Raw genomic sequence first — 24,475 nt, forward strand, 5'->3', positions numbered from 1 at the left:
GCCACACAACCAGGAAATGTCTTTGGACATTTGGACATACATAAGTGTATGTATGTATGTATGTATGTATGTATGTATACCAATGAAGGAGAATATTTGTAGCTCAGGGTTGAAATGAGGGGTCCTTGGTGCTCTCTCAGCTTGCTTGTTTTCTTGCAGATGTTTCATTACCCTAACTAGGCAACATTATCAGTGCTCATCTGTCTGTCTGTCTGTCTGTCTCTATCTATCTGTCTGTCTGTCTGTCTGTCTGTCTATCTATCCCAGACATGTCAAACACAAGGCCCGGGGGCCGGATCCGGCCCACGAAGTGGTTTCATGCGGCCCGCGAAGCCATCCTGGAAACAGTGAGGGAACGGCCCCCGCTCCCTTGGCCCTGGCCCAGAGACCCTCCTCCTGCCAGAGACCCTCAGATCTGTCCCACTCCTGCCCAGGCCCCCATAGGCACCCTTGATGCAAACGATGTAGAGCTGGCCACGCCCACCCAGTAGGCCATATGCACTCTAGCCATGCCTACCCAGTAGGCCACACCCACCCTGGCCACACCCACCCGGCCCCTTGAGGGCAACCGCAATGCTGATGCGGCCCTCAGTGAAATTGAGTTTGACACCCCTGATCTATCCTGTTTCCCCCAAATAAGACCAGATCTTTTATTAATTTTTCCTCCAAAAGACACATTACGAGTTTCTTTTTCTGGTTAGGTCTTATTTTGGGGAAAATACAGTACTAAATGCATCTGTCAGGCTTACGATCTTAACTGGGGGTTAGTTTTGGGGTGGGGTGAATAAAGAAAAGGAAAAGAGAAAAGGAAAAAGGGGCAGAAAGAAAAGAAAAAAAACCAGAAGAAACTTTCATTTTCCCTTGCAGCAAATACATGTATGATTACAAGGGTATCTCTTACTCAAAAGGACCCACCCTTGTAAGTGCATTTTTTTTTTCTTCATTTCATGCAAAAAGTCGAGGGGCTTCCAGTCATCCATAAATGTAGATGTTGTCTTTTTTGTTTAATCAAGACAGTCAATTTAGCCATCTTTGCAAATTCCATCACCTTCGCCAACCATTCCTCTGTTGTGTTGAGCCTTTCCACTTTTTGAGTATACAATAATATCACTGCTGTTGTCATATATAAAAACAGAAGTCCATGTCTAATATTTTCTAACTTTATTTTAATTGCCGGAAAGATTTAAAAGACATTTCCTTTTTCACCCAAAGTTCGGGAAAGTTTGCAACTAACTGCAGTGTCAGGATCAAAGCACCGTATCATTAAAAACAGGAATAATTAATTCCACCTCTATGTTGCGGTAAAAAAGATCTATTTAAAAATGGCCTTTTGTGGCTTGCTAAAGAGTCATAAATAAACATTGTCCTTGCTGGGAATCGGTTTATCTTATTTCCTGTCAAAGCACTTAACAGTCTGGGCTTGCTTTATGATTGGAAGCATCTTTAACCCCAAGCTGAATTTTGCTCTTATATCTAATAAGTCCTACCAGACTATGACCGTTGCTGGTCCCTTGCATAATTATCTTTTTTTGCAACTCAGTAATCTTAACTACTTCTGCCATAATCCCTCTAGATTGTTGGCTGACTAGCTTTCCTTCTGTATTTTTCATCTTTTATTTAAAATTAGGCCAAAGGCTGAGCGAGTTAAACATTCTATATTACAGATATTTGGTAGCAAAACAGTTGCATTCAGAAAGTCTACAGGCTAAATAGGAAGGGTGTAGTCCTTTTCCTCTGTTCTTCCCTGGCAATATACTACTGATTGATGTGCTTACTCATCTCGTTTCTTAATTTTTCCTTTTGCTACAGGCCTGCTACAGGACCAAGGTTATAACTCGCTTTAGTCACCGTTTGCTAGTTGATGTGATGTGCTAAATTATTATTTAATCATAATCATAAGCAATGAATAGATTTGGAGGATTTACCATCTCTAAACCATAAGCCATGTTTACAAATCACACGTTTGGGTTCAGATAACACACACAAACCCATAGCCAACATTAAAGGAGCCCTGGTGGCGCAGTGGTAAGAATGCATTATTATAGCGAAATCTGCCCACAGCCTGACATTCAATCCTGATGGGGCTCGAGGTTGACTCATCCTTCTGAGGGTCGGTAAAGTAAGGACCCAGATTGTTGGAGGCAATATGCCGACATTGTCAACCACCCAGAGAGTGCTGTGGCCTAAGTGCGGTGGCTACAAAAATCTATTGTACGACTTAGATTGATACATATTGACCTAGATTTCCATTTGCATAATCAAGACTAGTGTTTCCACAACCACCCGTCTCGTTTCTCTCTTGTTTCTCTCCTTCTAATGCTGCTTAACCTATTTCATATCAGTTTTAGTATGAAGTTATCCATTGTCTCATTCTTTGGTCCTCATTGCAAGGTGTTTACTTCAAATGGCTTCTGATTTTTAATATGAATTTGGTGCAGGCACCCATTGCAAATTCATGGTTAGGCAAATGGGATGTAGCCTCACTTTTATGGAGCAAAAGAAGGCCAAAAAAAAAAAATTGGAGCCAACAAGCAACACAACTTCACAATAAAGGGAGGAAAGAAGATCAACCCCTACTTGCTAAAATCTAAAATAGCACTCCTGTGAATTTGTATAAAATGTTATGGACGTTTGGATATCCTCCAGGAGGCAGATCTAAATGCTTCTCTCCTTAGCTATATATATTAATTTGTAATGACTAAACATATTCATAATTGAAAACTAAACCAATATTTTAAAACTATTTGTATACTATTTCAAGCTTTGTGATTTCTCAAGCTCTGTGATTTCTTCTCCATTGAAAAGATACATGTATTCTTGTTTGAAGTTGATTTCCTTCTTGTAAAATGCAGCCCCTTCTGGCCATCCACCTAACCCTCCCATAACTTATAGTAGCAGAACTGATTTATGTACAGTATTGTCTACCCGAGAGCTATGAATAGTGAACATTAAACAGTGATGCATGCAACCCATTATGTTTTTTGATGCTATCAGTTATATCTGTGGCTTTAAATTTCATTTCTGGATAAGAGGGCACCCAGGATGGGAGTGAGGCTTTGTGTGGAATGTATGTGGGCAGAAGATTTATCAAGTCACAAATTTGAAAACGATAAACTTTCCTTAGGGCTTAGTCAATTTGGAGTTTCTCTTCTAAGCCTTGGCAAGAAAAATCTGTAACAATGCTAGCTGTAAAGTTGCTAGAGGTTTCTCCATGTTCTCCTAGGCAGAGAATGACTGTCTACCATTGTCCACATTTTGATAATAGGTCGGATTATTACATGGGGTTATTTCTAACTAAAATTCACAATAGGGTGCTTACCTTTCAAATCCTGCAAGATTTATAACACAAGGCTTCTGAAAGAATGTTTGTGTCTATATCAACCTAATTTAGCTTGAGATCTTCTTTAAAGCTAATCTTCTCGGTGCGTTTAACATCTCAGACGGGCAGTATCCAGAATCCATGTTTTCTGTGGTGGTGCCTCATTTTTAAAATAATTCCCTACCTGGGATAAGTGCTATTAGCTAAGATGATTTTGTCTTTTTATTTTAATGAATGTTTAGCTAGGTCTTTCCCGGGTTTTCCTTTCATTTTGGAAGCTTTGCCAAATATGTATATCAGAATCAGGAATCTGTTTATAAGAAACAGGATGTGCTGGAATGGAGCACACTTTGATCTCAATTGTTTTGGGGAACACGGCAACCTCTTTGTATCAACCTGTTTGGCAGCAGCCTCCAACCACGCAAGAGTTTTATAGTTTTCTTTAGCAAGATTTATTATGTTGAAAGGGACGGGGGATTTGAGCAATTGAACTGTTTCCAGTTAGAACCAATTTATCCCCAAAATGTTATGGTGAAATAGTAGAGGATTCACCATCTCCATCAAATTAATAAGCTCCATGTCTTTTGTATACATGCACGATGTCAAAAAAAATCGAGTTTGCATTGCATGGGTGTAACGCTGCTGTAATTTTCCTCTCCCTTGCCCCTTCCTGCATGGATGTCATTGGGATGGAAATTTTTTAAAGGATTTTTTTTTCTATCAGCTTTCTTGTGATCTGGAGAGGAAGTTGGGTTTTTTTTTACCGATAGCAGAGAAGCTTGCAGTTGGGTGTTTACACAACAGTCTCCTGAATAGTATCGGCATGGGAACTAACTGTTACATCTTGTTTGTTGTTTGTAGTGGTGCGAGGATGCCGCAGGACTAAAATTAAACTTATTTTAGAGATCCATAATTGGGTTGCCCCTCCCATTAAAGTTGTGGGAGAGAGAGACAGTCCACTGCCTCCAAGCATGTGGGTGGGGATAATAGGAATTGGAGTCCCGAACATCTGGAGGGTAGCAAATGGCCTATCTGTTTTTTTGCTATGACATCACAATATTTCTTTTTAACTTGCTTTCCAAATGTCTTCTTTCCCTTCCTCTTCTTCTTTCTCTGGTCAAATTGACTCGAGACTATGACAAATGGCTCTAAAAGGCTTTTCAGCCTCAAGTAACCTCTCGCCAGCTTTACCCAAGTCTTTGTCTCAAACCATCTGCTGACTGTGATTATTTTGCTTGTAAGAAACAAAAAAAAAAGTGACAAGGAGTTGGGCAAGAGAGCATTGACCGGCAGCAACCCTGGGAAGTTCGTGCTAGAGCTGAAGACTTGAAAGTAGTGGGTTTTTTTTTCCCCTTCGCCTCATAATCTTCTGCTGGATTGGTGTCTGGCAAATCGGGTCTGATTAAGACAGCAATAACTTGGAATGACATAAAAGGAGAGAGGAGAGTCCATTTTTCTTAGCCTTTCCATTCCTTCTTTTGGGATTGGGATTCTCATTCCAAGCCTCCTGGCACTCTGAGCATCCATATATTTATAAACCCTTTGAGCAGATTAAAATTTTTAAAAGCCAGCTAGTCTTGAAGATCTGACATGCTTTCCCCACATCTGTGACCCAACGCACACTGCGAAGGCACCTTCTCCAGCGTGGTGCTCTTCAAAAAATGCTGGGACGGCAATTCTTAAAATTCCTACTCAGCATAATTACGGATTTTCCATAGCGAAAAGAGCAAAGCGAAACAGAAGAATAATAAAACCATTCAAAGAGGGTCTTTTTTACAATATTTGTGCTAGTGGTTTTTCAAGGGCCGGCTTAAATGCTTTTGAGTTATACAGATCTTCAGACATTCAAGGAAAGGAAAACATATGTTCTTTCTTAATTAGCGGTAATTCTGAAAGTGTTTTGATTGTTTTCCTGGCAGATGACATTTCCCAAAAGGTAGCTGGTAAGTTGCTACCAAGCAGCCTAAGTGGCTTAAAAATAATGGGAAAGAGGTTTATAAAACCCATAAATTACACTCTGATTCTTTTGAACTTTATACATATTTTGCCCCAATTAACTTTCTAAAAACATTTCAAAAAGTAAGGGCCCTCCAGCTGAACTGGCAGCTTAAACAAAGCCACACTTCAGAGCTAGAGATTAGACTGCCTTCCTTAGCCAGAGATACAGTTAGAAGGAGACACAATAGACTGATTCAGGCCAGACTGATTTACTGTAGAGAGAAAGCTTGTTCCACAGAGTTTTCTGAATCCATCCCAAAAGTTAAGTGGCCCAAGCCAATCCTTAATGCAAGTCAGGACTATGCCTATTTTTTTTCTCCCTGCTGTTTAGCATTACAGGTAATCCTTGACTTACAATCGCAATTGGAATTGGAATATCCATCACTAACTGATGCGGCTAGCACAATCACATCACTTAGCAAAGGCAATCCCTGCAGTCTGGGTTGCCATGATTAACTGAATCCCACAGTTGTTAGGTGAGGCAACTTTCTGCCAGCTTCCCACAACCAAAGTCAGTGAGATACTGGCAGGACATTGTATGTTCCAGGCTAGGAGGCAGGTAAGTGTGTACTGCCAGGTGGGGCAAGGAGCGAGAGGGTGCACAGAGGTGCAGGCGAGGCTGCACGAGAGATGTGGAAGACAGGTAGGATGCACGAAAGGTGCTGCTCAGGTCAGGGATGTGGGGTGCCGTGTGGATTGAGTGCATGGGGATGTGTGAATGGTAGCATGATCTCAAGAGTGACTAGGCAAATATGTAATTGGGAGAAATTCAATGACTTGCCAACTTCTCCATTGACTTTCTGGGAAAGCCAGCAGGAAGGTTGCAAAGAGTGGTGAACATGTGATTCTGGGCTGTTTCTCAACTAGTCACAGTGGGAACAGATTAACAAATGCCCAGATCATGATCATGTGACCACAGGGGCATCAGGGCCATTCCAAGGACCAGGCATAATCCCCATTCGTTCGGTAGTGTCGTAACTTCAATTGCTGAACCAATGGTCATAAATCAGGGACTACCTGTACAGAATATTTGATATCTCCTTGTGTTGAACTGGCTGCACTACATGAGAACTCTTGGCGGTACACGAAATGGATAGATGGAAACAAAAATGCCTCTTTCCTCTCCGTATACATTACGGAAGCATTTTCCACTCGTCACCCAGACCACTGAGCCGATCTAATATTGATTTTCTACCCTGTTTTTTTCCCCCTTTCCTTCCTTGCCACAGAACGATAGGCACTCTGGGGTTGCTCAAGATGAGTGTATCGCTATTAACCCACTGACCTATATTAGCATAGATAGCATTTTTAAATGACTTTTGATGTCATTTAAAAATCTGTTGTTTTATTTTGTAATGGATTTTACTTCCTAATTGCCTGGCAGGTGTCAAAGTTCAGGATTTTCTGGTTGTCAACGAGACGTTCTCTGACTTCCTCCACCACAATGCTTCCCTCTCACAGCCTGATGTGGATGAAATCCTGAATGCTGAGGTCAATCTCCACCAGGTGAGAAATATCCGTCCTTAAACCGTATGTTCCATTATTATTATTATTATTATTATTATTATTATTATTATTATTATTATTATTATTATTATTATTATTATTATTATTATTATTATTATTATTATTTCGGTTTATATACCGCCCTATTCCCGAAGGACTCAGGGCGGTTTACAGGGCAGAATTTAAAAACAATACAATATAAAGTTAAAATAAAATTAAATTAAGTATAGCCCCAAAAAGTCAAAATCACAATTTAAAATCATTAAAACCCCTCAGTCCAGGCCAGATAGCTCAAAGAGCCAGGTTTTTAGGTCCCGGCGAAGGTCGGGGGCAGTCCGGAGTTCAGCCCAGCCAATTATAGGGAATTAAATAATCTCTGGCGGATACAAGAGTTGGGTAGGCGGGAATGATATCATTTTAGTATTGCGAACTGTGATTAGAAAGCAGAAAAGCTGATTTCCCAATGGCGTAACATCTGGACAACATTTTTAGATCATTATATCTGGCTACCGGATAAGTGTGGAAGACTTGTGCAATTTCACCAAACTGCCAGAAGTAGTTGCTATCAACAATGGCAGCCGTGACTTAATTTGCTCTATGTCGAAGGAACAGCTTGCTTCTCTAGAAAGAGTGTTCCAGGATAATATGGACTTCATAAAGCCACTTATGGTACGTACGATGCTCTCAACATTGTTGGGGATACAATCTCTTCTTTTTAAAACTGTAAGGAAAGGTGCATCTAATTTTCACATACTACATTTCCTCATTACTTCTTGTCTCATAGATTTGGTTGCTTGAGTGCCTAGATGGACTTTATATTGCCCTTGACTATAATGATTTGTGTGGGTGGGTGGGTGGGTGGGTGTTCAGCGGTTAGGGCACCAGGCTAGAAAACGGGATTCTGTGAGTTCTAGAGCTACCTTAGGCACAAGGCCAGCTGGGTGAGTTTGGGCCAGTCCCTCTCTCTCAGCTCTAGGAAGAAGGAAATGGCAAACCACTTTCAAAATATTGCCAAGAAACTCAGAAACGTGTCCTGGTGGCTGGCAAAAATCAACACTGACTTGAAGGCATACCCCAAAAAAGGGCAATCTTTGAATCTTCCTATTGGGGTTTAGCACTGAAGAATGCTGTGTCTCGTTCAAGACTTCATGATTGAACAAGCTTGGCTCAGGAGGGTATGTGGGTCCAACCACTGTTCTCCCACTTCATCTGTCTATTACAGCCAGACTGTTCGGCCAGTCATAAAGGCTTCATGAATATCACTGTCCCAAGGTTCTGCTTCCAATACAATATAAAGTTGAGGCTCATTCCAGAGCATCCTTCTTTTTTTTCTGTCGTGAAAGCTCGTACTGTTCCTCCACCATCAAAGCTTCATCAGTTATTAACAATCAGTGTCATCATTCTAGAAGTACATAATCCAGCAGCTTCAAAAATGAGAAATGGCTTAATGCAGCAGTCCCCAACCTCTGCGACTTGGTGGCCTGGCTGGGGGGGGGAGGAGGAACAGTGGCGCTTGAACACACATGTGCATGGAACTGTGGGCGCACGTGCACCCGCCCACCTCTCACGCAGTCCAGTTCTGAATAGGCCACAGCCCAGTAGTGGGCTACGCCTGGGAGTTGGAAACCCCTGGCTTAATGTGCAGTTATCTTGATTAACATCCTAGTTATTTAGATCCATAGACAAAAAAAGACTCTCAATTTAATTTGGAGTTTTGTCTTTTGTTTTGTTCTGTTGGAGTAAGAGAATTAAAAAAGATATGGCCTCTATCTCTAATCCATCTGTCCCCGGTGTGATGCCCTTCAGATATGTTAGATAACTGTTCCCAGCACAACTGCAAGGCCCTTGGTTGGAGAAAGCTGGTTTGCTCTATAAGTGATGGGAGGAAGAGAGGTTTAAACCAGGGAGAACAATTTTACAGAGTCAGTTTTATGGTCTTCTGTCAGGCTGCTTTCCATTAATAATGTTTAATGAAACACAATATGAATAAGACATAGTAGAAAATTCTTCTCAGTAATAGTTTGCGTCCTTTCCTAATCTTGCATTGTCAACCTGGTACGCAGACCAACTTCTTATTAGTATGCTTACTCACTTCCTCCTTTTCAGGCAGTGCCAGGTCCCAAAATGTCTTCAGATAATTAAAATTCATCATGTATTATTGGTGCATAACAGCCACAGATTGGCACAAAAATCCACAGCTGACTTTTTGATGGAGTTTTCCTCACTGGAAACTTAAATATCTATGGCTTAGTGGTTTGACTCAGAAAAACACTGGAGTGGTATTTCAGCTCCAACCTTAGTCATTCTATATTCCATTTGCTGCTGCCGACCTTTTTTCTATAACTCTGTCTCTCATCAAATTGTGGTTTCATCTTCTGTTGGAAAACAGATGCCAATTGTCACTTAGGAGGGCCAGTTGCTGATTTCTGATGTAAAGATCTTCAGAAAATAATGTACGCTATTGTTTATTTGTCCCCTCACACTTATACATGGCTCATTTTAGTGCAGAAGTCAGGTTACAGGGGATATAAAGTCTGCCACCTCTAAATAATTACCTTATTATTATATCTGCTGTAGATGTTAGCAACTATCGAGTATAAATCATAGCCGATTAGAAAGGTTTCTGGATAACTTGATGAAGACAATTATCCTTTCTTGAAGCAAATAGATTTAAATCTTTATTATACCTGGCAACAGGGACGCGGTGGCTCAGTGGGTTAGGACGCTGAGCTTGTCGATCAGAAGGTCGGCAGTTTGGCGGGTCGAATCCTGAGTGCCGCGTAACAGAGTGAGCGCCTGTTACTCGTCCCAGCTTCTGCCAACCTAGCAGTTCGAAAGCACGTAAAAATGCAAGTAGAAAAATAGGGACCACTACGGTGGGAAGGTAACAGTGTTCCGTGCGCCTTTGGCATCTAGTTGTGCCGGCCACATGACCATGGAGACGTCCTCGGACAAGCGCTGGCTCTTTGGCTTTGAAATGGAGATGAGCACCGGCCCCTAGAGTTGGAAACGACTAGCACGCATGTGCGGGGGAACCTTTACCTTTACCTTTACCTTTATGCCTGGCAACAGGAAAGATAGGACCACCCTCAGGATCGGCATAAGATCAAGTTATCCTATGGGTTAGTGTGAGATAACTCTCCATAGCAATAGCCATGCCAACTGAGATGTGCAGAGATATAAATACGAGGATGATCAGAACCATACAAGGAAGAAGAAACAGGCCAATAGGATCCTAGTGGTATCTTTTTTGAGAGATAGGTGGATTTGGATTTGTTTTTCCCAAACTGGGCCTGTTGATTCAATACATCCATATTGGTTTTTCTTTAAAGGTAATGGTCAAACTGATCCCTACTTCTTCTACGTTGCAGTAACTTTCACTTAACTGTGAACTTCCATTTGTTCTTCCAGAAAGGGATCACCTTCAATTCAACCCTGGAGGATGTTAAGGCAACTTTGGAGACACTGACGCACAGCCTGGGGAACCTTCTTAAAGAGGTAGGGTGTGTTTTCCACCTCTTTGTCTCAGGCCACTTATTTAGGTCATGAAGTGAATCAAAATAAGCCAACGGGTTGTGATCTTGGGCATGTTGGTGTTCGTGGAAAAGGTGGAGGACAAGTGACAAATTTGCATTGTGACGTTGTGATGAAAATTTTACCCCCTATGTATAGTATTGCAGGGCAAATGTGTAAGAAATGAGCTTGTTTATGACCTTGCAGTGCATGCTTTGTCACACTGGCTAGCAGGGGATGCCTGTGTTTGGGTACCTTATATAGCTATTAGATGTATTCACCCATCAAGAGCCATGTGGATGAGCTGTTGGGCCCCCATTTGCCATTCTCCTAACTAGTTTCTGGCATGCTAAGACCAAGATGTTGGAACATTTTTCATTTAATTTTAGCAAGACTTCAGTTTCTTGATGCACCTAAACTGGAGTTAATACAACCAGTTGTATTAATCACTTTATTCATTTAACATATCTGTTTCAAATTTTGCTTAGTTCCAGTAATGAAAAAACCACAATTCTTTATTCAGTTGAAATAAGAAGTCTTAGTCAAATCAGTTATACTCTTGACTTCATAGGAAGTAGAAAAAGAAAAGGAAGAAAGCAGGCCTAACTTTATCTACAATGGGTCTGTATCGGAATAACCGCAGAATAACTACAGATTGTTCTTAATATACAAACAATTATATTCTCTCTGTATAAAAGCTTTTGCTGGGATACACATTAATGGCATATAAGGATGTGATATATTAATCCAAAGAGTTGGAAGTCCTGAAGGACCAGGTTAGGCACTCATCATTGTGGAAAAAACTATGTAACACTTGACACCAACTTACTGGGATATAATCATCATCCTACTAGTGTAAAGTTGCCACCTCCTTTTGTTTCTATGCCAAGGACCAGGCAGAAATTACCCATATGATCTAGCCCAGGGGTAGGCAAACTCGTCTCTTTTATGACTCATGGACTTCAACTCCCAGAATTCCTGAGCCAGCCATGCTGAGGGGAAAGGGAGAGGTTTCCAAGCTGAGCCATGCTGGCTCAGGAATTCTGGGAGTTGAAGTCCACAAGTCATAAAAGAGCCAAGGTTGCCTACTAGGCCAAACTGGGAAGCCAATACAAGGTATTTTGCCAAGTGGAACATTCCAGGAACATGAATATCAGGAGTTCACTATAATAATAGCTGGGATGAATTACTTAGGCATTTTTGGGGGGACAGTTGTGTGTGTGTGTGGGGGGGGTTGTATTAAGTTCAATGATGCAATATACTTATTAGACCATCTCAAGTTTATAAAAATGTTATATGACTTTGGTTGAGCTGATATACGTATTGCCTCAAATGGATTTAGGTTATTTTCCCTTTGGCCGAAGTGGTTGGATCCTAGTGGGTAATCTTGAATATGAGGCATGTATTATTTTTGTGTAGGGGAAAACAAACTGTGGAATCTGTGAGTGGAAACCATGTGAAATGTGGGTTGATAGGTTGTTAAATGTGTGATAATCCACACTATCTCAGTTTGTAAGCCTAGAGCCTGCCCTCTTTTTTTTATCAACTGACATTATGCAGTACCTTTTTTTTCCCCTCTGAGCAAATAAACTCTCAGTTTGGGCTAATCTGTGTAAAGCATTAGGATTTTTGAATGTTAAAAATGCTTTTGTCTACTTTCGCAACTTTGCTGCTTTAAGCAAAAAATGAAAAGAAAAAAAGTCCACACAAGTTACTGTATTTCCTTTTTTTCCTTCCGCCTCCACAGCTTTGGAATGTTAAATCTCTGAACTATAATAACCTCTAGCTAAGCTAAGCTGAGCTGTCTGAGGTCACTTGAGGGGTTTTTTTTTGAGCACATTTGCTTCAGTGGAGGACTGACATACCCTGTGTATGTGCGTGTAGATGTGTAGGTCTGTCCCATCATCACAATTTCCATATTAGTTATTTCTCATTGGAGGAAACGGTTCTCGGATCCTAGAACCCGCATCAACTCTTCATAGTTGGAAAACAGAAGTTACAGTAACAGAAGAATCTGGATGAAATCAGGACAAAGTACAGTCAACAGAATAGCCTTAAAAGTTTGCCTGGTCTGGGGCTTTCTGATTATTGTGTAACTCTCTCCTATTGCATCATCAGACCATGGGTATCATTTCCTGTATTTTATTTTCTTCTTGTCTTTTTCTTCTTCTCTTCTTTTAGTCATACAACCTTCTCTTTGCTGATGTGGATGTAAAATAGGTTGTCTGGCTGAGGGATGTGATTTCTCCTCAGCAGTTGTTCCAAGTTGCAGACAACTACCCCCCCCCCCCACATTTCTATTTAAGTTCAAAACAAAGGCTGCTTTGGGGTGGCATTGTGCTGTGGGAGTGCAGATGACCACCAGCCTTGGATGTATGGCTTGCTTTTCATAGCCTGACTTCCTGTATGTCTGTGACAAATACTTAGAGGAATGAATTTTTTACTCTTCGTCTTTTATTTCCTTACAAGCAAGGGAGACATTGCATTGGTTAGGCTGCCTTTTTCTGTGAAGGTGGGAAGGAGATGCATCGCTGGTGGGAATATTCTGGCCTATTTAAATACATGCCAATTTTAAACCCAGCCATTTCCAGTTGTTGAGAAATGATTTTAAGTAGTAATGTCAACCAGTTTCTGTGGAAGAGGCTATGCTGTTTACAAGTAGGGATTGAGGCCAGGTGTTTAAAACACAGACAATCAGACTTTGAAGGGGAAAAAACTTGTTCTAAATTCTTACTTCTGGCACTACGGATTTTTTTTCAGTATTAAAACCAATGATGTACTGTAAATGATTCTCAGTTATAACTCCCAGCACTGGCAACAAACATGGCTAGTGGTAAAGAATTCCAAGAGTTGTACTGCAATATGAGGGATACTTCAAATCCTTGCAGATAGTCCTTGAATTATGACTGTGATGGAGATTGTTAAGCAAGGCATTCATGAGATTCTGTAATTGTATTGGGCTTGTTTTGTTAAACACCACGTGGTATTGCTGGGAGGCTGTTTGAGCAGGGAAGCTAGCTAACGGCTCCCAGCTCCTCAGACAACCCGTCTCCAGTGCTGCTATTGGTTGCCCCTAGGGCGGCAATAGGTTGCTTCAAACCTATTGGCTGCTGCCTAGGGGCCAGGGTATAAATTGCTGCATCTGCAGCCCTGTTCTCTAGTTCAGATCCTGCAAGCAATAAACCATGATCTTTGCTGAACTCACTCGCCTCGTCTTCATTCCTGCGCAACGAACCCAGTAGACAACAGTTACCTTGCTTAACAACCACAATCCCTGTTCTAGGCCCTTGTGGTTGTTAAGCAGAGTACAGGGTGCTCTAGTGCAAACCAAGGCCTGCACTGCAGCACCTCCCCAGTTCACACATGTCCTATCCTTGGCCTTCCCCTGCTGGATTTCATACTCTCCTCCCCACTCATACCATCATGGCTGGGTCCATGTACCATTTCCATATCTCTCCTTCAGGAGCAGCCAATCTGCCACATGGGTTTCCTATTCAGAGATCACCTTGGGAATCAATTGCAGCCATTCCTAAAATGGGGCCCACTTCCAGGATGGTGCTATTTGGCCTCTGTACAGTATAGGGAGGCCGAGGGGCAGATTGGCTGGCTCTCTTCCAAGATCTTGGAGATTGCCTTCAGGAAGGAGAGCCTGCTGATCTGCCTATTGATCTCTCTATATAGTGCATAAATTGCATGGCTTCACCTCAGAAGCAGGCACCATTTTGGAGCGACCACAATGAATTGCAGCCACTCCCCAAAGGGTAATCAATTCCGAGATGGTGCCATGTGGCCTCCATGTGAGTTATTGCTAAGAATTCCAGGAGCTGAAATTCATACATCTCAACATTGCCCAGGTTGGGAAATACCGACTTAGCATGTGGCATTTCAGTATTTTTGGCCGTTAACCAGTCCTACCAGCATTCCTCCATTTTCCTGGAAGACAAAGAGCTGGAAGTTCTCGGGCATCCATGCCAACGGTTGCACCAGCTGCCTCATGGTAATTTCCTAATCAAAATGGAGTCTGTTGTTCCCTTTTTTCTGCACTATGTGGCTTTTGTGGTTACTGTTGTGAATTGTTCCTTGATAATTTGCACCCTGGACTGTTCTTCATATAGTTCTTGAAAGTAAATATAAGTAAATATGTGTTTACTGCTCCAAAGTGCAATTGGCAAAAGGATTGGCTGTAATTAGTGTTTGGGCATGGACCGTGTAATATTTCTGATTCAATTCTGAAAAGATGCTGCAGCTGATTTCATGAGTTACTGATACATGCTACCTTTGTACTCCTGTGTGGTGTAAAGCTACCATATACAGTATACAGGCAGATAACCCAATAATTTTGAGTGCCAAAATATAGCCTCCCAAAGTTGGATTTGGCTTATGTACAGATGGGCTTATCCACAAGTATATTTGGTAATACCTTCTTAAAGTACTCCTATATACTTGCATATATGTGTATCCATGGCTAAGTTGAACCTCAAATTTTTAACCAAAATACCATAAAAAATGAGAGTTGGCTTATCCATGGATGGTACATTTTACATGGCATTTATTTTAGGGTCAGTTTATGTATCACAACACTGATTGCCTTAATTGGATCAGAATTTATGCATGATCATGATTATTACATTTTATTGACTTGAACGGTTGTATCAGGTGTCTATGCTTTAAATAAATTTCTGTTTCTTTCAAGGAGATATCAAAACTAAGTTCAATTAGTGTACAGTGAATCCAAGATAACGGTGCAAAGAGTAAGAGAGACAAAGCATTCATTGTAAACCAACAAAAATGTTTAAGGAGGAAAAATTGGGCACACAGAGAATGGAATATTGCAACCACAATAAACATGATACAAAAATGTGGCTTTTAAAAATAGTTAATCAATTGAAATCTGGATTTGTTGGAAACTTTTTAATGAGTAGATAGCAATTAGCACTGCTTTTTGAAGCAATATTATGCTTCTCAGCTGAGATTGCAAAAGCTAGCTAACTGAGGCTGATCTCAAGAAATATTGAGCAGTATTTCTTAACCTGGGCAGTATTTCAACAGGAAAACTCTGGGCTATGAACTGGAAAAATGGCAGTGGCAAGATTTTTCATAGTTCCAATTCTGCAAGAAAATAGGATGGGTTTTCATTTTTTTTTAAAAAAATACCATTGTTAGATTATACCCTCCTTTCTTTTTGTCTTACGATTTGCAGTTGGTGAGCATGAGAAGTTGGAGTGACATGAGGCAAGAGGTGATGTTCCTCACCAGCATGAATTCCACAAGTTCTTCTGCTGATATCTACCAAGCAGTATCTCGAATTGTTTGTGGCCACCCTGAGGGAGGGGGATTGCAGATCAAGTCCTTCAACTGGTACGAAGACCACAATTACAAAGCACTCTTTGGAAGCAACAGCTCTGAAGACGATGCAGTGGATTTCTATGACAACTATACTAGTAAGTAACCTGAATCCAAGAATGCCTGCAGATGTTTTCTGCATGGCAAATCATTGAGAAGGACCACCTCTTGCCATCTCAAACATTCAGAAGCTAGAGAGGAAAGAAATGGTGGAAAATTTTGTACTAACCCAGATGCGCTCTCCAAGCTGGGAAAGTTCTGGGCATGGGATTTTATCACCCACAATTATTTTCTGGTGGTTTTTTTTAAAGCACCTTTCTGCAATAACTTAATGAAGAACCTGGAATCCAGCCCACTTTCCAGGATCATCTGGAGGGCCCTGAAGCCTTTGCTTGTTGGAAAAGTCCTGTACAGCCCTGATACACCAGCAACAAGGACAATTATGTCAGAGGTAAGAATCCTTAACCCAGTTTCTTGTCCACCCAGCAAAGGGACATGTTGGTATTTCCGCTGCTTGAATGTTCTCAACTGAAATCCAAGAGGAATGGAAAAGTCAGAGACAGGTCAGGGCTAGAAAAAGGGAATCAGATTTTGTTCTCTAGCATCTCCAGTTTGGAGTCTCAGGCTGTAACTTTGGATTGAATGTTGAGATTTATCTTGAAATGGTGTGTTTATGTATTCATTAAGGGCAGATTTGAAAACGGTACACGTAGTCCTTGACTTACGACCACAATTGAACCCAAAATTTCTGTTGCTAAGGGGGACATTTCTTAAGTGAGTTTTGCCCCATTTTACAGCCTTTCTTTCCACAGTTGTTAAGTGAATCACTGCAGTTGATAAGTTAGTCACACGGTTGTTAAGTGAATCGGGCTTCCCCATTGATTTTTGCTTGTCAAGGGGTCGCAAAAGGGAATCACATGACCTTGGGACACAGCAACGGTCGTAAGTATGAACCAGTTGCCAAGCATCTGAATTTTGATCACGTGACCACGGGGATGCCGCAGTGGTCGTAAGTGTGAAAAATGGTCGTAAGTCACTTTTTTCAGTGCCGTTGTAACTTTGAACAGTCACTAGATGAACTGTTGTAAGTCGAGGACTACCTGTATCAGAAAGACTAAAATTACACCAGCTTTATTAATTGTGGCAGAAGCAATAGTTTCTTTTAAAGACTTTTTTTCTTTGCTGCTGAAGGTATTAATGGAAACAAGATTCTTCTTTGGAACACCTGTTAATAGCCACCTTCTTTTGTTCCCTCAGGATTTAGCGTCAATGTGATGAGTATTGTTGGGAAAAAGCACAGCTCCCAGCCAACAGCCTGGAGAGAAACTGTGACAATGAGTGATTATTGTAGCAGAAGTTAGAAAATAGGAATACTTCAATTCATTACTGTAAATTATTATAGTTTTACAGTATAATGATCTCTCCGGTCTTCCTATATTTGGAGAAGATTTTTTTGCTTAGTCCTAATTAGAATATTGGAGAGTTGCCAGTCACAGCAGGCCAAACAGCTTGATTTAGCAATACTCCAACAGGGTGTCTTTATGGAACATCTTTGCTCCAGAAGTGCATGTAACTCCTACCTTACTTTAGTTCAGTAGGAAAATTTAAATCTGTTTTAGTTCAGTGTATTTTGACCTCAACTTATTGACTGAGGATACACCTATCTTGGTCTTTGACTTTGGTTCTGTTTTCTGCATTAATTTAGATCTTTTTTTTATATTTCCCCCCCTTTTGTGGTAAATGATATCCAGAATCCCTCTGATAAGTACTATAAAATAAATAAATAAAAGGATTGCCCAGCACTGCATGTGCTTCTGCATCCCAGACCAGTTGTAACTTCCAGGTAGTCTTCAAGGGCAACCCCTTTATAGACTTCATAGGTTAAATGAGATCTTTCAATATATGCATGATGTTTTGGCCACTTTATTTTTGTTTGTTGGGAGATTGGACACACGGGACTGGTCTGCACTGTCCCTTTCAAAGACTTGATGGTAAAAGGCCAGATTGAATTCTATACCTGGGTAGCTCAGTGGGTTAGGACGCTGAGCTTGTCGATCAGAAGGTCGGCAGTTTGGCGGATCGAATCCCGAGTGCCGCGTAGCAGAGTGAGCGCCTGTTACTTGTCCCATCTTCTGCCAACCTAGCAGTTCAAAAGCACGTAAAAATGCAAGTAGAAAAATAGGGACCACTCCGGTGGGAAGGTAACAGCGTTCCGTGCGCCTTTGGCGTCTAGTCATGCCGGCCACATGACCACGGAGACGTCCTCAGACAAGCGCTGGCTCTTCGGCTTTGAAACGGAGATGAGCACCGGCCCCTTTCGTCGGAAACAACTAGCACGCATGTGCGGGGGAACCTTTACCTTTTACCTTTATACTGTCCTAGATGATTCTACTCATATATTTAATGCTGATTAACTTCTGTAAGCTTCTAGCTCACTTGCTAAATTACATAGCCTAAGAAGCTATCTTTAGCTTGATGCTCAGAAATCTATTATTTCTACTACTTGGAGTGATGGAGCTCTTGTCCAGAACATCCTCGGCTCTTTTATGACTCCTGGACTTCAACTCCCAGAATTCCTGAGTCAGCATAGCTCATAAAAGAGCCAAGGTTGCCTACCCCTGTACTAGGACATTAATTTGAAGCATCTCCTTTTCTCCTTTTTCTTCCTCTCACTAAAACATCAGTTCTTAGGGCAACAAAACATCTGGAAGCCAATACTTTACATTAAGTGAATTTAAAACCCTTTTTTGCTGTTGTTCCAGGTCAACAAGACATTCCAAGAGTTAGGTGTCTTCCATGAACTTGGAGGCATGTGGGAAGAGATTAAACCAAAAATTAAAACTTTCATGGAAGAAAGCCAGGAGATGGATCTGATCCGGGTCAGTATGCCATAACTTCACAACTCCTTTGTCTCTCTGATAACACCAGGGCAAATTTACAAGAGGTTTGTTTATTTTAGTATTGTGATCGACTCATTTGGCCTTGAGTGTTTCTGCCCAGGTCTGAGTATAGTAGCTGGTTCTTTCTGCTAAATTCCTTTGTCTGGAGCTCTCTTGCCTGTGCAATGTGATAATATCCTGGGACAGAGAAGAAAGGTGCAATGCTATTCACAGTGCCTCTCCCTGCTGTGTTTCCATGTGTTGAATGGGGTGATTTGTAGGACATTAGACAGATTCTGACTGGTCCATAAATCAGGCGATTCTGCAGGCTATTCTGCATGAAGAACATCTGCCAAGGATGTGGCTGAGAAGTGTGCAAAATGAGGGGTATTCAAGCTTCCCTTTATGTTGTGCTGAGTGCATATATTTCACTAGAGAACATGTATGCAGATATTACTTTGCAAGCTGTAAGGCAGGCAACTGCCCTTTTTTTTTGTACTCCCCAACTTCCCAACTGGAGCAGGACACTTAATTAGCTACAGGGGATCATAACAGTAAATAATTTTAAGCTTCATTCTTTGGATATTAGTGAAAGGCTTTCATTCCATTTCATTTGCATGAGTGTTTCTGTTTAGTATTGGAGACTGAGTGTTTTCTTTTAATGGCCAGACTGCCAGACATCGATTTGGGGGTCTTGGGTTCATATTTCTTCTGTGTGTGAAGCTTTCTGGGAAAAGAGAAAAAGAAATAACTCTTTGGTTTTCTAAAAGGGATATGTTTCACTGATTAAACTACCTTTCCAAGGACTTAAGAGTTTATCTAAAACAGATGGACAATGTAATGGTTTTATTTAATTGTGGTGCTGCTGGCTGAAGACGCTTCAATGCAGAGTCCTAACAGACCCGGGAAGTGCCAAGTTGTCATGCTTTTCCTGGCCAATGCTAGAACTAGAAACCTTGCAGGCATTGATTCAAGGACATAGTGTAAGATACAAGCCCTATTTATAGTAAAGGGAAGGGTCAGTTTTTGTGTTCTTTCTCCCGCCTGTGTGATGTAATGGGGTAAGAGCTTCACACATAGTGGGAGGAAAGAGCAGTGACCATCTGTGCACTGATTTTTAAGTAAACAGTCTCTGGTCCTGAATCTAACCCTAACACTGGTCTGAAGGTAGACAAGCTTGAAGAAAAAGGCATTCACATAGACCAGGGGTGTCAAACTCAATTTCATTGAGGGCCACATCAGCATTGCGGTTGCCCTCAGGGGGCCGGTTGGGTATGGCCTGGGTGGGCATGGCTTACTGGGTGGGCGTGGCTAGAGTGCGTATGGCCTACTGGGTGGGCATGGCCAACTCTACATCGTTGGCATCAAGGGTGCCTATGGGGGCCTGGGCAGGAGTGGGACAGATCTGAGGGTCTCTGGCAGAAGGAGGGTCTCTGGGCCAGGGCCAAGGCAGTGGGGGCCGTTCCCTCACTGTTTCCAGGATGGCTTCGCGGGCCACATGAAACCACTTCGCGGGCCGCATCTGGCCCCCGGGCCTTGTGTTTGACATGTCTGACATAGACTGTAAAAAAAAATGGTAGAGGAATCCAGGCATGTGAGAAGAACAATGTGGTATTGCCAAAACATGGGCAATATTTTCCAGGAAAACCTCTCTCTGGCTGCCTCTTTCCAAGTAATTGGCAGTGACACGAATGTCAGTTGGGGGATTGCGATAGATGTTTTAGGTTGCGGCATCCTCTCACACCACACGATGTGGCTTTAGAGTTTACTAGGAAGACAAATTGTACTGTAAAGGGATGATTTGGACAAGATGCAGGCCTGGTTTTCTCTTCTCTCTGGATATTGTCTGTTGTTTGTATCTTCCTTCCACTCTCCAGCTCTGCTCAGCTTGACAGAGGAGACAAATGGGCATCAGCGCCATGTTGTGGCTCCTCACACATTTAATTGAGGGAGGGAGATGAAATCTCGTCTCTGAGGACTCAGCTGTGCAGCCTGTAGTAAAACATCATGCTTTAATCCAAGGTTCCTGATTAATTTTTAAGGGTTGCGTGATCATTAAACAGGTGAATCATTTAACAAATGAAAACACAGAAAACACCGCTGTAATATACAAGAATTCAGATCAGGCCCAGGACAAAACCTAGAACAGAGAAAAATCACAGAATTTCTGCAATTTGATAACATAAAAAAAGGAAAGCATTCCTAAATCCCACCCCCCACCCTCCCAAAAAAAGCTGTCATAACATAGCTTGGAAAAATAATTAAATATATTTGCTACTCATCTCACTGTGGCAGCAACTCTAGGCAGCTGATTTTTGCTGATTTATACCGTATTTTATTTATTTATTTAGTTATTTAGTTATATTTATATACCGCCCTTTCCCTAAGGACTCAGGGCGGTTTACAGGGAATTAAAAAATCCAACATATTTTCCGGCGTATAAGATGACCCGGCGTATAAGACGACCCCCCAACTTTTGAGAAGATTTTCATGGGTTAAAAAGTCGTCTTATATGCCGGAAAATACAGTAATTTATATACTCCCATCTTTGAATGAGACTTTTTATGCATTATGTAGACAGATGGCAGATCTATAAAGAGGGTTTTAATAACACAGAACCTGCTTAGAACCAACTTGGAACAAATGTCTATGGAGATGCTCAGTCATCCAGGTCATGGTTGTCCCAAAGGTGCTTTTTCAAGAGGCCACTGGACTTCCTTTGTTTTTCTTTGAAGACGTTTCGCTTCTTATCCAGGAAGCTTCTTCAGCAGTCAGAGCAGAAGAAGCTTCTTGGATAAGAAGCGAAACGTCTTCAAAGAAAAACGAAGCCTAGCGGCCTCTTGAAAAAGCATCTTTGGGACGGCTTGGAATATTTTTCTTTATTTCTTGTTCACTCTCTTATTGTTGTTGTTGTTAGCTGCGAAGTCGTGTCCGACCCATCGTGACTCTATGGACAACGTTCCTCCAGGCCTTCCTGTCCTCTACCATCTTCTGGAGTCCATTTAAGCTCACGCCTACTGCTTCAGTGACTCCATCCAGCCACCTCATTCTCTGTTGTCCCCTTCTTCTCTTGCCCTCAATCTTTCCCAGCATTAGTCTCTTCTCCAGTGAGTCCTTCCTTCTCATTAGGTAGCCAAAGTATTTGAGTTTTAGCTTCAGGATCTGGCCTTCTAAAGAACAGTCAGGGTTGATCTCCTCTAGGACTGACCGGTTTGATTGCCTTGCAGTCCAAGGGACTCGCAGGAGTCTTCTCCAGCACCATAGCTCAAAGGTCTCAATTCTTTGGCGCTCGGCCTTTCTTATGGTCCCTATTCTTCTTACCTTCAGTGCAAAATCTGTACTGGCTTTATTCTGTTGAAAACATAGGCTCTTGGCATCAGATGTCAGCCGTTACCACACTTGCAGTTTGCAGTCTCATAGTATTCCTGCAGCCATGTGACTTTGATGTTAGTTTCTAGTTTCAAGACTGGGACATAACTGTCAGTCTTTGGTTGTCACCTCATGTTCTAGTTGTTCCTGCTGAAATTATCAGGGCAAAAATCTGTTCTGCTATTTTGTATCTTCAGAGCAACCAAGTCAATGTGACCCTGCTTTAGAGTGTTGTCAGCTGGGACAGATGTAACCAGTGGCAAAATCGCACAGCTTTCCTATTGTTTGCTGGCTGACATTCTTTTCTAGCACTTGTTCTCAGAGCTAGGATTTTTTTTTTGCTCCCTACCTTAAAAAATATAATAAACAGAATATTTAAGTATATGCAGTCCTATAACCTTCCCGGTTCACTTTTTTTGTTGTTGTTTGCACTCTCCGCTAGATGCCACTATCTGTCTGTCTGTGAAAAAAGGATAATTTTTACAAAGCAATGAAGGGTAAAGTTGAGGAACCCAGAAGGGAGAAATAAAAAGATGCAACTGCTAAAAAAGGCTTTTTGGTCAACATCAGTCAACATCATTCTGCTAATGCTATGTAATCAATTTGCCTTCTAATCCAACGTCCAGGTGTCTGGGGCTATATGAAACATATGCCCTAACAAAAAAACTGGAAAAGGAAAAAGGAACAGAAAGTGGAGTTGGATTTGCCCAAAGCCAAAACAGTGCAAAAATACAGGTTGTCCTCAACTTACTACTGGTTGCTGAGCAACCATTTAAAGTTACAAGAGATACCCCTCCACCCCCCACCCCCCATTGGCTACTTGTGACCTGGATTCAAAGTTCTGATGGACAACACCCAGACACCAGCCTGCATTTACAGCCATCTGCAGCATCCCAGAGTCATGTGATCACAATTTATGACATTTTTGGTTTATTTATATGTTTCTGGCAAGAGGTCTGTTGCAGTCAATTTCACGTTGACAACCATGGCGTTTGCTTAATAACCTCCGCAAAAAGATTGTAAAATCGGGTGTAGTCACTTGCTGGCACATTTAACAACCCACATGACCTATGACTGTAATTTGGGGCTCAATTATGGTTGTGAGGACTATCTGGATCACGATGCAAAAGTGGCGGAGTAGGTAGAGTGGCCATGCAAAGGAGGTTACAGTTCGGGGCGGGGAAGGGAGGCGAGCCCATCTTAGGCTGCATTCCCTTGAGGATAGTACAGTTTGATATCAAGCCACTTTGGGCTTTATTCTGTCAGCAGGGAATCACAATTTGATGGTGGTGTGGTGTTTTTTTTTTTTGCTGGCAGAAATAATTTGTGGCGCCTTAAACCAGTCCTGGAGAAAGGGGTTGCAGTTTTGTACCCCAGTACCTGCAGGACGTGTGTTTAAGACGTAAAGATAAAAGTATTGCTCCATGAATATTGTTAGTAGTTTTCCTCCATACACAAGGATTGAAATGGCCAGTGGGCAGTCCCGGGCTTTTAGAGCCATTTTGGTCACATACAAATGGAAACAATTTCTTCCTTTTCCATCCTGTTGTTCTGGCTTCAGAAATGGTTGTTTACTTTGTTCAATGCTACTTGGTTTTCTGGAGATCTTATCCAAGGTTGCCACCTGGTGGAACCAGCGCGCAAAGCATGTCCTGTTCCTTCACTGATGAGGGTGCAATAAAAGAGACTGACTGATTTTTATCTCATCCCATAAGCGTGCACGGTTCCTGTGATTCGTAAGGGGCCCTGTGACTCCAGATCTCCTGCATAAATGTTTTACTTAACTAAGATTCTTCATGAGACAGTCAACATGGCAGGGTGAGGAGGGGTGGAAAGGAAACAAAGTTGGCAGCTGACCTAACGAATGGTTTTCACATAATCCAAGTTCTTAGGAAAAGATCAGAAGAGAATTAAATTACAAGCGGTTTTACTATGTTTTCAGCCGTAAAAAGAAATGAGAATTCCTTCTGGGCTTCTGCATGCCAACAGCCTTTCTCTATCTGGCCAACACGTTGGGGTGTGATTCCCCATCATTCCCTGCCTGCATACCTGGAACCACATTGCCCAAAGACCTTTAATAGGCTGGGGAAGGTTGCTGTGAACATCTGTTTCAAATTATTGATAAACATTGATGGAAATAGAAATTTTATTGCTTTTCTCCTTATATAGCAAACTGCGGTATCATACCTTACAGAAGTTTGGATTCCCTATTCTGTAACGATAACCTCAACTTTCAAGTGGAATGAATTAATGACAATAGCTCTTCTTTTTCCCTCTTGTCAGAGCGAGTTTAATTAAACCTTTTTTTTGCTCTTTTGGTTACTCTAGGTTTTGCTGAAGAATGAGCTCCTTTGGAACCAATACTTGGTCAGTTCAAGATGGACCATGGAAGAGGTTGCCCAGTTCCTGGCAAAACACCCTGAGGATGTTCGTCCAGTGAATGGCTCAACGTATACCTGGAGGAATGCAGTCAACGAAACTGATCAAGCCATTATGACTATTTCCCGTTTTATGGAAGTGAGTCTCCTATTCTTGATGGACGATTAAG

General features: G+C 41.7%; 1 protein-coding gene across 1 annotated transcript in view; it reads left to right on the forward strand.

Moving 5' to 3' along the window:
• The window catches only part of ABCA1 (ATP binding cassette subfamily A member 1), a 126,735-nt gene that overhangs the window by 51,425 nt on the left and 50,835 nt on the right, over positions 1–24,475 (forward strand). The window contains exons 6-12 of the mRNA XM_081320309.1: positions 6,702–6,823; positions 7,316–7,492; positions 10,235–10,321; positions 15,537–15,777; positions 15,991–16,130; positions 18,442–18,558; positions 24,256–24,444. Coding sequence (XP_081176435.1) covers positions 6,702–6,823; positions 7,316–7,492; positions 10,235–10,321; positions 15,537–15,777; positions 15,991–16,130; positions 18,442–18,558; positions 24,256–24,444 — 1,073 coding nt within the window. The remainder of the gene's footprint in view (positions 1–6,701; positions 6,824–7,315; positions 7,493–10,234; positions 10,322–15,536; positions 15,778–15,990; positions 16,131–18,441; positions 18,559–24,255; positions 24,445–24,475) is intronic.

The sequence above is a fragment of the Vipera berus genome, assembly GCF_964194415.1.
Source record: "Vipera berus genome assembly, chromosome: 2".
NCBI classification, from domain to species: domain Eukaryota; kingdom Metazoa; phylum Chordata; class Lepidosauria; order Squamata; family Viperidae; genus Vipera; species Vipera berus.